Below are 13,493 nucleotides of genomic sequence, written 5' to 3' on the forward strand. Positions count from 1 at the left end.
GTGTTATGGGATGTGAAGTGACCCAGGTCATTACAGATATATGAGGCAGTGTGGAACAGTGACTTATGATCGGTTTAGAACCCATGAACTATTGAGGTGAAATTCAATTTTTTTTTTAGTTTTCACTCAATGTTATTTCATTCCAAAGCATTGAAAACCACTCTAAATAAGTTGCTATCTGTTCTATCCAGTAATGTACTTCATTGCTTTTGTGTATTGAGCTGCTAAGACTGATCTCTTTCTTGCTTTGTAAGTCAGACTTGTAGACTACTGATTTATCTTGTTAACTGATCTGATTCCTTTAAGTTAATTTCAAATATGAGGAATGGCTTGTTTACTTACAGCCATTGCATGCTTAAGGTAGATAATCAATTCTGATTTCAGAAAGAAAGCAGAGTTGTCCTGGTTATTTCCTGAATGGACCTGATTACTATTGACTGCTAGCTTCTAATTTCTTCTGTTGTGGACTTTGCTAAGAATGTAATTCATCCATATAATGTTAACATTTTCATTAGTTTGCTGTGGCTGTATCCTTTATTTAGAAAATCATTTTTATCATAATTTATTCTATAAATAATCACATTGGGGGAGAAAAATAAAGTATTTGTTAAATCTCAAATGCCATTTTGAATAATTGCAAACTCAACCCATTACATTGAAATTGTGCCATAATATATAATTTATTGTTCCTTGGCCACTAATTCTGAAAGGTTTTGATGGTTAATTAATAGAAAATGCTGAGCATAGCTTCAATATATCATAATTCATGGTACTCTATCATGCAGAAAAAATTTGGTTTTGTGAGTTCTCAATGCAGAGTTGACTGTTCTCATCTGGGTTTGGAAAAGCAATTGATCTGCATTAAAGAGGAATCACTGAGGGTTCCCAAATCAACTGTTACCTTGGTTCAAAAAGCATCAACCAACAAATGCTGTGAATCTGAAATAAAATGCTGGAAGTATTCAGCAAGCCAGGCAGTCTATGTGAAGAGGGCAAGTTAATGTTTGTGGTAATGACTTTTGTTTGTGGTGAACCAAGAACATTAAAAAAAATTAGATGTTTTGGATTGTGAAACAGGTGGAGGAATGGAGAGAACAAAGGGGATGTCTGTGATCGGGGGGGAGACCAAGAGTAAATAGTTAACAAGTGCTGGTGTTGCCTGAGAGAGGATAGTGAATTGTTAATGACAACTATTCTGTCTGGAGGAAGGATTGGGATATGTCCACTCTGTCCCCTTCTCTGCAACTTAAACTATGCCTGTTTTCTAGGAATTTCTACTTCTGATGAAAGACCATCAGCCAAAAATGTTAACTCTTTCTCTGTCCACAGATGCTGAATGTTTCCAGATTTTCACCATTTTCTGGTACGCAGGGTCTCCTGCTGGAAAGTAGACTGTGTGGATATCTGTTAAGAATATGCTAAACAAACCTCAGTGCAATGGTCGGAGAAATGCTAGTATACAAAGCTTCAAACTTGCACACAAAGAATGTGCACTAAGGCAAATGCTAAGATGAATGATGCAGAATACGTAACAAAGGCAGAATTGATGTCTTTAAAAGGGCTGAACATTGGAAAAGGGAAAATAAAAAGTGCATTCTGTGGTACAAAACCATTGAACGGAAGAATTAAAACATTAATGCCAGCTCCATGAATAGATAGTGAAAGTTCAAAGTACTGCTAAAGAGGATTTTACCATTGACAATAGGAATGAACTAAAACAGAATGTGTGTGAGGAGAGAATTTGCCCAAAGCCTGTGGTGCAATTAACTTCAATTTAACTTTTAAACCAGAAATTAATACAATATTTACTGTGCTCTAAGAAGTAGGGTAATTTTACAACTGGAAGCTAGTTAGTGATGAAAGGATGATTCCATTTCCAACAATTCAAAAGTTTAAAAGTAACATTAAATGATAACAGAAGACAATAGAAAAATTCTTTAAAGATTGTTAAGTACAGAACAGTACACACTTTATTTTGGCAGTACTTATTTTTCTTAACATACTCAAGGCAAGAACATCAGCTTTAAAGTCTTGTTGTTTGCCACAATATCGTCCAAAACACTGTCGTGAATGGAATGGATCAATCACCTGACAATTGGAGAAGAACAGTTGGGCAGTTGCTTCGAGAGGTTGGTCATGGCATGCATTAACTCCAGTCTCCCAGGAAACCTCAACCCACTGCAATTCGCCTACTGCCTAAACAGGTCTACGGCAGACGCCATCTCCCTAGCCCTACACTGACCTACGTTTGACTGTTGACTACAGCTCTGCCTTCAATACTATACTTCCAAGCTATAACTCATCACTAAACTCCAAGACCTGGGACTCAACACCTCCCTATGCAACTGGATCCTTGACTTTCTGACCAACAGACCACAATCAGTAAGGATAGGCAGCAACACTTCTGGCACGATTATTCTCAACACTGGTGCCCCACAAGGCTGCATCCTCAGCCCCCTAATGTGCTCCCTATACAGTCGTGATTGCGCAGCCAGATTCTGCTCTAACACCATCCAGAAGTTTGCAGATATCACCGTGGTGGGCCATATCTTAAATAACGATGAGTCGGAGTACAGGAAGGAAATAGAGAGCTTAGTGACGTGGTGTCATGACCACAACCTTTCACCTTTCCCTCAATGTCACCAAAACAAAAGAGCTGGTCATCGATTTCAGGAAGGGGGTGGAGCATTTGCACCTGATTACGGTGCTGAGTTCGAGGGGGTTGAGAGCTTCAAGTTCCCAGGAGTGAACATCACCAATAGCCTGTCCTGGTCTAACCATGTAGATGCCACGGCCAAGAAAGCTCACCAGCGCCTCTACTTCCTCAGAAGGCTAAAGAAATTTGGCATGTCCCCTTTGACACTCACCAACTTTTATCAATGCACCATAGAAAGCATCCTATCTGGATGCATCATGGTTTGGTATGACAATGTGCCATCCCACACCCGCACTTTGGCAAGTCCGGAACACCTGGCTGTACTTCTACTCCTAACATATAGCCAGTGACTGCAGACTGCAGCACCAGTGGTGAGGACTGTGAAGTTATGGCCAAGGGAGGGTAGTGAGTACTTGAAATGAGCTGTCAGAGGAAGTGGTCGAAGCGGGTAGAGTTGCAACATTTAAGAGGCATTTGAATGGGTACATGGAAGGGAGGGACTTGGAAGGTCATGGACCGAATGCGGGTGACTGGGACTAGCAGCGAGGATGCTGTGGTCAGCATGGGCCAGTTGGGCCGAAGGGCCTGTTTCCATGCTGTATAGCTCTATGACTATAAAATAAATTTCTCTTCACATTTATGCTTACTCAGTATTGGCAATCCACAAGTGATTACTGAAATTTTTTTTTCTTTTATCTGCAGTCAGCTTCTCTGTATGCATCTTTTAAAATGTTGTCTAGTGGTGTTGCAGTACATGGATCTTTCACTGTATGGTTCCACAAGATAGGATGTTGAATACATCTGTAGATATTTTCTTGTCTTTGTTGCCCCATATAGAAGTGGTATCAAGCAGTGGTTGCTCCAAATACCTTTTAAGGGCTGGCACCCTTGACCTGGGGGATGAAATGCAAGAACCAAACAAGCAAAATAAGATGGTGTTTGTCTATATTGACTAGTGAAATGCTATTTATTATTAATATGGTTTATCTCATAAGTTGCAGTTGATGATCAGTTTAAGTATTTTTCATAACAGTAAATGAAGCATTTTTACATTTTGTCATGTTTGATAGCTTTTCACATTTAATCAATAGAAAATTCTAATTTTGTATCTGCAGACATGGGGAACTTTGAAGGAGGTGATCGACGTATTACAATAACACAGGGTCAGGCAGCAGTGCTAAAATCTCCGAATCTCAGCAGTTACCCACAACCGCAAATGACGTGGTTTCGCGATGGCCAGAAGATTATCCCCAGCAATAGAATGTAAGTGAGCCTGTTCACGACCAGTATTGGGGGATTGTTTTAAATTGAAATTAGTAATGCAATTATAGATTTTCTTAATGCTGATGTAATATTGTAGGTTTTAAAAATTTACTCAGAACAGAGCTTTGTATGCTGAGGATACTTTTTTAGGTGCAGAGATCAACATTGTTTAGAATCTTTTATGTGTTACTTCCCTATAAGTGCATTGCTGTAAAAGGATATTATTGATATAAATATTTCTTAGCTATAAGATCTGCCAATATTATATTCATGTAATGTAATTGTTTACAGATGGGCAGAATGAAGAAGGATATTTTGCAGTTAAATATTCATATTTGCCTTAATTCAATGGAATGAAACAACAGCATCTTCTACTAGTATATTGCCTGTACATGGCTAAACTTCCAATGTGGTAATTTTACTTGGGTGTTAAACAAACTGTTACACCAATTTAAATGAGGGTATATTAGGAAAATGACAAAAAATAGAATTTACTAAATGCCTTAAAGAAAGAGAGAGAGGTGGGTATGGAAAGATTTGGGGAGGAATTTAGTACCTGGGCTGAAGGCATGGCTACTGATGGTGAAGTAATGCAATATGAGGATGATCAAAAATCAGATTTGGGGTATGTAGATACCTTGGAAAGATAGGGGAGAGTGAGACCAAGGAAGGACTTGAAAACAAGGATGAACATTTCAAAACTGAGGCCTTACTTCATTGCCAGCTATTGTAAATCAGCCAGCACAGGCTGATGTGTGAAAAGGACCTGAAACAGATAGGCCTTGAGCAGCGGAGTTTTGAATGAAATCAAATTGATGGCTTGTACAAGGGAGGACAGCCAGGAATCCATTGAAATTATCCAATATAGAGGTAACAAATACCAGGATGAGGATTTCATTTGCAGTGAACTGAGAAAAGGGCAGGATCAGGTGGTCTTAATAACAACATGTTAAGTATGGCCTGGAGGTTGTTGACTTAAGCAGTTTTAAGCACCTCTTGAAAACATCAAATGCTTGTAGAGCAACAGACAGTAGAAATCATTCAGCAAAAAACTTCCAAGTAGTGAATGTTACCTTTTAACAGAAGTGGACAGATTAGATGCTGGAAGGATGTTACCAATGACTATGGAGCCCAGGACCAAGTTTCGCAGTCTGAGGATAAGGGAAAGCCATTTAAGACTGAGATGAGGAGAAATTCCTTCTCCCAGAGAATGGTAAAACTGAGGAACTCTCTCCTACAAAAAGCAGTTGAAGCCAAATCTTTAAACATATTCAAGAAGGAGCTGGATATTTTTCAAATGGCTAGATAAATCAAGGGAAGAAAGTTGGAACAGCATATTGCATTTGGATGATCAACCATGATTGCATTGAATGGCAGAAGAGTCACAAAGGGCCGAATGGTCTACTCTTGCTCTTTTTTTTAAAAAATGTTTTGATGTGGTAGAGCTGACAGGATTCCTTCCCGATGTTGAATGTGTGTTCAGCTGTGTGACGTTAAGAGCTGGGTTTTACCTGGTGTGTTGAGCTCCATTATGGCATTGCTGATGTCAAGATCTGACTACAATGATAAAGTCAAGTGGCATTTGATTACCTGGCATGGTATTAATCTGCCTTTGCTGCAACACTCAGAGTTCTGGTAAAAACTTCTGTTGCTGCACTAGAAGCTGAGATGTCAATGATTATCAACCATCAGTTGTGACAACTTTGTTGGGTCCACAGATGTGTGAAGGGTGTTGGACATCACTTCCGTGTTGGATGTAAAGAGGAGCGTTAGTTAGTACACCATCATCTTTGATGGTTTCAGCCTCATCACTGTCCCAGCTAAGGCCATTATTGGCCAGTGTAGATCCAATTAGGGATACGCAAATTACCTGTTACCATCTGGTTCATTCCTGCTGGGTTTGGATCTGTCCACCTTGCCCCACTAGAGGTAGTGAATTTGCTTATGAGTTTGTGCAATGTGTTTGGATTAGGTGGCTGTTATGGTAAAAAAAAAACTGGCTACTTGTGCAGACTGTAAAGAATGGGTGTAAGAATGCAGCAGTTCTTTACATGCAAAGGAAAAGTAGAGAGATATGAATGTTAGCTATGAGCCCTAACTGGTAAAGATTGTTCGTAGGTGAGTGCTGAGGAAATGGTGAGTTGAACAATTTGTGAGGATGGTAAGTGGAATTTCCAGGGTATGGCATTTGAAGTGCTTGTGACACTTCATCTAAGTCCTCAGGATTTAACTTCTGACAGTTAATTCGAGTTGGAGAAGGTACAGGAGCCTGAGGGCACGTACAACCAGACTTAAGGACAGCTTCCACCCCACTGTGATAAGACTATTGAACGGTTCCCTTATACAATGAGATGGACTCTGACCTCACGATCTACCTTGTTGTGACCTTGCACCTTATTGCACTGCACTTTCTCTGTAGCTGTGACACTTTACTCTGTACTGTTATTGTTTTTACCTGTACTACATCAATGCACTCTGTACTAACTCAATGTAACTGCACTGTGTAATGAATTGACCTGTATGATCGGTTTTTAAGACAAGCTTCTCACTGTACCTCGGTACAAGTGACAATAATAAACCAATAAGAATCTCTCTTCTCCAACTATATCTGCAGGACCCCTGGCCCCTTACAGTAACTGAAAAACTCATCAACTTTCCACTTTTTCTATAAAGACCTCCAGCACAATGACTTAGAGAAAAAAGGAGGTAGAAAAGCAAGTTCCTGCTTTGATTCCTTATTTGATAAATGCACATTTCAACCAGAAAGATTCAAATGAGAGCAAGGTGCTGCAATCTTCCCATTATCCAAATCTTGGGAAATCTTGAACTTCATAGCAAATTGAACTAAAATGTTTTTGATTAGGACAGAAAATTAAGGTAGATTGAGTAAAAAGTTTTATTTAAGGAAATATTGTGAAGCCATGGATGATGATAGATGAAGACTTGCAGCAATGCCAGAATACATTGCTGAAGTGGGAAAGGTTTGGATTTTCTATAATACATCTAAAGACTAGTTCACAATCACAAGATGTTTAAGCCAGACTTGAGTATTAGGATTTGCATTTACTGCAAGCTGAATATCAGCGAAGAATATCAACAATGAAACTTCATGTGGTATTCCTGCAAATGTAATGGTTTCAGTTAAGAATTCATCAGCTCTGATCATTGTTGAGGGGAATATTAAGCTGTGACTGAATCTGATTTGCCACTAACACCCTCATATATTTTCTCCAAGTCTCCTGAAATGCATGAATTTGTGAAATATTTGTCAAGTTACAATTACCAGGTGATGTTACAATGTCCCATGTTGCTCATCAATTACAATTATTAGGCAGAATAATGGATAGGTTCAGGCTTGTTTCTTGAAATTTCATGTGTAATCTAATGTCTTTTCATAGAGACTTGTTTATGCCCAATATTGTAATGTTCATTTGGAAGGAATATTGCTTTGACACTTGAAAGTTATAAGTTGTTGATTTTACCAGTTGTTTGCACATTTATCTGAAACAAGTGAGGTGAATCTCAGCTATTTATAAAGGAAGAATGAATATTTCTTGCAATTACTTACCATCTATTATTTGCAGGTTAATTAGATTATTTCAATGCCTTCTGTTACAAGTTGAAACCAATGCTGCTTGAAAAAACAAATCACTAACCTGCAACCACAACGTCAAATGAGAATCACCTGGAAAATAAATGAGTGAATGAGTTAACATAGAAGTAGATATTTGGGAAAACCTTTTACTGGCAAGCAAAAGCAAGTGCAATTCTTGACTTTTACTGATAAAGATCGGTCCTTCTTATAATGTTCTTTTTCAAAATTTTACTGCATCACTGTTGGCTTGATCTGTGGCATTTCCTCCAGTTCAGCATTTCACAGCTTTTATGTGTTCCTTTGTGCTTTCTCTTTAATTATGCTCTTTAACCTATCAAGCAGATGGCTTTGTCAACAACTTATCACCATGGTGGTCCTGGCCACACCCTATCAGAGAGATCCCCTTTTGCCCTCTCCATCCCTTCCCCCATCCTCTCTCCAACTTGAAGCTAATTTATTTTCTCACTTTTTCGATTCTGATGATAGGTCTTCAGTATGAAATGTTAGCTCTGTTTCTTTTTCCACAAATGCTGCCTTACCAGCAATTTTTGTATTTATTTAGTGCATCAACATTGGGATTAATCTTTATCACACATGATCTACACACTCTGATGTATTTTGGGAGGAGTGCAGTGAAAGGCCAAAAATTAGCCAAAATTTGTTATTTTTGGCTCCTGACATTTCCACTCAGTTTCTTTGCTGTTTTTAGAAGGGTACCGTCATCCACCTTAAACGTAATCATCTGCGTTGAAAGGAGCATGGTTGTTAAAGAAGATCTTTGAGGAGGGAGTTCATTGTCACTGATTCAGATTCCAGCTTTGAGCCAAAACCTCTGTTGAAGATGGGTGTATCAATGTGTTCTCTGCCAAAATTGAAGGTCTTGTGCAGAACTGAAAGAGGACTGTTTTGGATAGATCCCTGAAAATTTAAAATGCTTTGGCCAATTAGAGTGATACATTAGGGTTAGGCTTCTCACCCACCCATTCTTTTGACATGGGTGAGAAGGGTGGGCAGGCTTCTGTCTCTTCAATTGTCCTCCTCCCTTGATGCATCACTAGTGGCACAGTAACATCCCACTGATTTTAAAATAATGTGACTTACTGCATTTTCTATCAAGATGAATAGCAATATTACCAGTGAACTCATCAAGCACTTATCCACTGGGCTGACATCCTGGGTATTTTGCTTAATTTAATTTTCAGATATCTAATAGACTTCATGGCAAATAAAATGAAAGCTGTGATGCACCTTTCATCTCTCTGGCCAAGAAATTTTCTGGCGCCTTGCTTTACAGTCACGTTGTTGGCCATGTTATCATCTGATGGGAGATGTGCATGAGCAGTACAAAACAACCATTGCTTCATATATTTCCAACCTTCCTTAGAGGAGCTGCCTTATTACCTGCACAGATGTCCCAAGTTTGCTTTACCATTTCAAAAGGCAATGCATTCTGCAGTAGATTCTGTATCAGTTTGTATACAGAAGAAATGTTATTTGCCAGGTAAGTATTGTTCAGTCACTTGAACAAGGCCTTATCTCCTTTGAACAGAAGAACAAGGGGATCATGAAGGATATAGGCAGAGGAAAACTGTGTTTCCATTGGCAGAGGAGTCAAGAACTTGAAGACATAGAAAACATATGGATGGGACCATATTCAGGGATTCATCTGCGGATCTGAATGAATATGCCACAGCCGACATCGACTTCATCAAGACCTGCCTGGATGAGTGTGTACCTTCGAGAACATATCAAATTTTCCCAAACAAGAAGCTCTGGATGAACCAGGAGATTCAGAGTCTGCTGAGGGCTAGATCTGTGGCATTCAAGACCAGCGATCCAGCACCCTACAGGAAGCCCAGGAACAACCTACAGAGAAACATAGTGAGAGTGAAAAGGCAATTCCATGTGAAGTTAGAGACACAATTGGATGCATGGCAGCTGTGATGGGGTTTGCATGCCATTACTTCCTATAAGGCGAAACCTAAAAGCATAAGTGACAGTGATGCTTCACTCCCTGATGAGCTCAACACCTTTTATGCATGCTTTGAAAGGGAGAATAACACTACACTTGTGAGAATCCCCACAGCATCCAGCAGCCCTGTGATCTCTGTCTTGGAGGCTGATGTCAGAACATCCTTCAAGAGGGTGAACCCCCGCAAGGCATCAGGCCCCAACGGTTTACCTGGCCAGGTACTGAAAACCTGTGCCAACCAACTGGCTGGAGTGTTCAAGGACATCTTCAACCTCTCATTGCTGCAGTTGGAGATTCCCACCTGCTTGAAGAGGGCATCCATCATACCAGTGCCCAAGACAAGCAGGGTGAGTTGCCTCAATGACTATCGCCCAGTAGCACTCACATCTACTGTGATGAAGTGCTTTGAGAGGTTGTTTATGGCTAGAATTAACTCCTGCCTGAGCAAGGACCTGGACCTGCTGCAATTTGCCCACCGCCACAACAGGTCTACAGTGGATGCAAGCTCACTGGCTCTGCACTGTTCTTTGGAGCACCTAGACAACAGCAAAACATATATCAGGCTGCTGTTTATTGATTACAGCTTGGCATTCAACACCATCATCCCCTCAGTACTAATCAACAAGCTTCAAAACCTAGACCTCTGTACCTCCGCAGTTGGTGTGAATTGGTAGCAACATCTCCTCCTCACTGACAATCAACACAGTTGCACCTCAATCATGCGTGCTTAACCCACTGCTCTACCCCCGCTATACTCATGACTATGTGGTTAAGCACAGCTCAAACACCATCTATAAATTCACCAATGACACTACAGTTGCTGGTAGAATCTGAGATGGCAACGAGGAGGCATACGTGAGTGAAATAGATTGACTGGTTGAGTGGTGTCGCAACAACAACCTTGCGCTCAACGTCAGCAAGCCCAAGGGATTGATTGTGGACTTCAGGAAAGAGAAGTCAGGAGAGCACACACCAGTCCTCATTGAGGAGTCAGCGGTGGAAAGGGTGAGCAACTTTAAGTTCCTGGGCATCAACATCTTGGAGGATCTATCCTGGGCCCAACACATTGATGCAATCACAAAGAAGGCACACCATCGGCTCTTCTTCATTAGGAGTCTGAGGAGATTTGGTATGTCACTAAAGTTTCTATAGATGTATACAGTGGAGGGCATCCTGACTGGTTGCATCACAGCCTGGTATGGAGCGTCCAATGCACAGGATCGCATGAGGCTGCAGAGGGTTGTAGACTCAGTCAGCTCCATGATGGTCACAACCCTCCCTACCATCGAGGACATCGAAGGCAGCATCCATCACTAAAGATCCTCACCACCAGGGAGATGCCCTCTTCTTATTACTATCATCAGGGAGGAGGTACAGGAGCCTGAATACCCACACTCACCGATTTTGGAACAACTTCTTCCCCTCTGCCATCAAATTTCTGAATGGTCCATGAACCCATGAACTTTACTTTGTTATTCCTTTTTTTTTGCACTATTTATTTATTTTGTAATTTATAGTAATTTTATGTCTTTGCACTGTACTGCTGCCGCAAAACAAATTTCATGACATATAAGTCAGTGATAATAAACCTGATTCTGATTCTGACATTGAAGGAGGGGATTGGCAAAATAACATCTGGAAAAATGTATTTACATTATGGCTTATTAGAGTCTGAAATGCATTATGCTTGCTAGGAGGAGAGAAAGGTTCAACTCTAATGTTTAAGAAGAGCTGGATAAGCATCTGAAAGGAGAGAATTGGCCATAAGGAGAGGGCTGGATTGCTTTTGTATAAAGCTGGTAAGGACTTGACAAGTTGAAAGGCCTCTTCCATGCTGTACCCATGCTGTGATTTTGTCTCCCTCCAATCAGATTTTCACCCCACAACTATATTGAAGCAGTTCATAGAGAAAGTAATGATTTTTATCACAATCACATGGGACATCAGCTATCTGTTTATGGCTTGCATAGAAATGGAAAATGCTGGAAACGCTCAGCAGGTCAGGTTGCATCAGTGGGAAGAGAAAGAAAATTAATGTTTTAGGTCGAAGATACTTTGTTAGTAGTGGGAAGCAGAAAAGCAAAGCTTGCTAAGATGCAGAGAGGGAGGGAGAGGGAATGTCTCTGATAGGGTAAAACTGGGGTTACCAAGGGGATAAACTGTAAACAAGAATGAGTGGTGAAGGGTCCCGACCTGAAATGTCAACTGTCCATTTCCCTACATAGATGTTGCATGACCTGCTGAGTTCTATCGGTGTTTTGTGTGTTGCTCCAGATTCCAGCATCTGCAGTCTCTTGTATCTCCAAAAGAGTGCAGGAGTTGTGAAATGCAGAGCAGGAAGACCTGTCTTGCAGGTCAGGCTGGGCATGTCCTCCACTTCCAGAGAGATAAAAAAGAAAACGGGGGAAAAAACGCAAACAAAATGAGTCAATATCACAGATGGTAATCACAGAGAGAGAAATCAAGTTACCTGAAGTTGTAGATTTCATTCCTGAGCCCAGAAGTCTGCAATGTGCCCAGATCAAAGATGAGGTCCTGTTCCTCAGGTTTGTGTTGGGCTTCATTGTAATAGATCTGGCCTGAAAATATCCAATACTTCCTGGTTTTATTTTAGATTTCCAGTATTTGCAGGGTTTTTTTTGAGTTTCATCCTTTTATAACCTGGCTAGTGCCTTTGAATGCCATTCCACTATCAGCTCCAGGAGTCTTGCTATCTCAGTCAAAGCCAGCGAGTCTCCAGCAATGGCTTCTCTTCCCTTAGCCATATCATCTGGCATGCCATCAAGGGGCTATCCTTTGCCTTCTGCTATTTCCCATCCATGCACTGTGTCTCAGCATCACCATTTCAAAATCATTTGAAAACACAATGTCACTTTCCACATGTGTGCTAATGACACCCAGCTCTCCCCTCTCTACCACTTTCTTGAGCCCTAGACTGTACTGATATCCAGTACTCATTGCACAGAAACTTCCTCAGTCTAAATGTTTGCAAGACCAAAGCCATTCTCTTTAGCTGCAACACAAACTCTATTTCTTAACAATCTGTCGCTTTTCAGTTATAGGGAACTAAAGAGAGTAGAACAGGACGAATGTGTTTGTGACCTGATGGACCAAGTGGTTGCCTCTGGCATCGTTATATAAGATGCAAAAATGTTTCTTAAATTGAAGTGATATTCCAAAACCAAAGACGTTCCAGTAACTGAACTTCTGGTCAATACTTCAAGGATTTGCTAGGGGTTAAAGTGTTCAGCAGTGTGTAAAGCAGTGTAAGTTATTTTAAATAGATGTCAGTACATTAGTTATCAGTAATTTTCTTAGTGCAAGATTGATTAAATTGCACCACATTTTGACTTATGGATATAGGCTTATCTAAAACTATGTATAAATTATTAGTATTAATGCAATCAATAAATTTGGTCGTGAATAAAAATATTCAATTGCTCATTACCAGAGTTAGCAGTTAACTAAAATGTAGATACTGATTATGTAGATTTCAGTCAATACATTCCATTATTACCTGACAGTTTGATTCCAATATGTGCTAGATCTGCACTGGTAAACCAAATTGAGAGTTCAAATCTGTCCAAGATTTGAGCATTCAATCTGCATGAGTATGTGAACTGCTCAATTGACAGAGGCCCTATTTGAATGAAATTATATATCTTGATCTGATCAAATGAGTTTAAAAAAAAGTCCCATAGCATTATCCTAAAGAATTCTTCTGTCATCCTGGTTGACTTTGCACCCTCCACCATCACCAACAGAACAGGCCGTTTATCTCAATTATTGTTTATGGAACCTGCACACCAGGACTGACCATACTACAAAAACAGCCAATTTGCTGTGAAACATGAAGGACGTGAAAACAACGTGGAAATACACATTATTTCCTTAAGAACCCTTGGAATGTTACTTGCTCATGATCTTGTTTCTATAACAGTGATAGTTTACATATTGGCAGCTGCTGATTTGCAGCCATCATAAGTCATTTCTTTTTAAAAGTTGCA

At 40.1% G+C, this 13,493-nt stretch overlaps 1 protein-coding gene across 1 annotated transcript in view; it reads left to right on the top strand.

The window, feature by feature from the left end:
- sdk1a (sidekick cell adhesion molecule 1a) overlaps nt 1–13,493 on the top strand; it is a 604,439-nt gene that overhangs the window by 229,612 nt on the left and 361,334 nt on the right. Inside the window, exon 5 of the mRNA XM_052021137.1 lies at nt 3,772–3,919. Coding sequence (XP_051877097.1) covers nt 3,772–3,919 — 148 coding nt within the window. The remainder of the gene's footprint in view (nt 1–3,771; nt 3,920–13,493) is intronic.

Source organism: Pristis pectinata, chromosome 8 (genome assembly GCF_009764475.1).
Source record: "Pristis pectinata isolate sPriPec2 chromosome 8, sPriPec2.1.pri, whole genome shotgun sequence".
In the NCBI taxonomy this organism is placed as follows: domain Eukaryota; kingdom Metazoa; phylum Chordata; class Chondrichthyes; order Rhinopristiformes; family Pristidae; genus Pristis; species Pristis pectinata.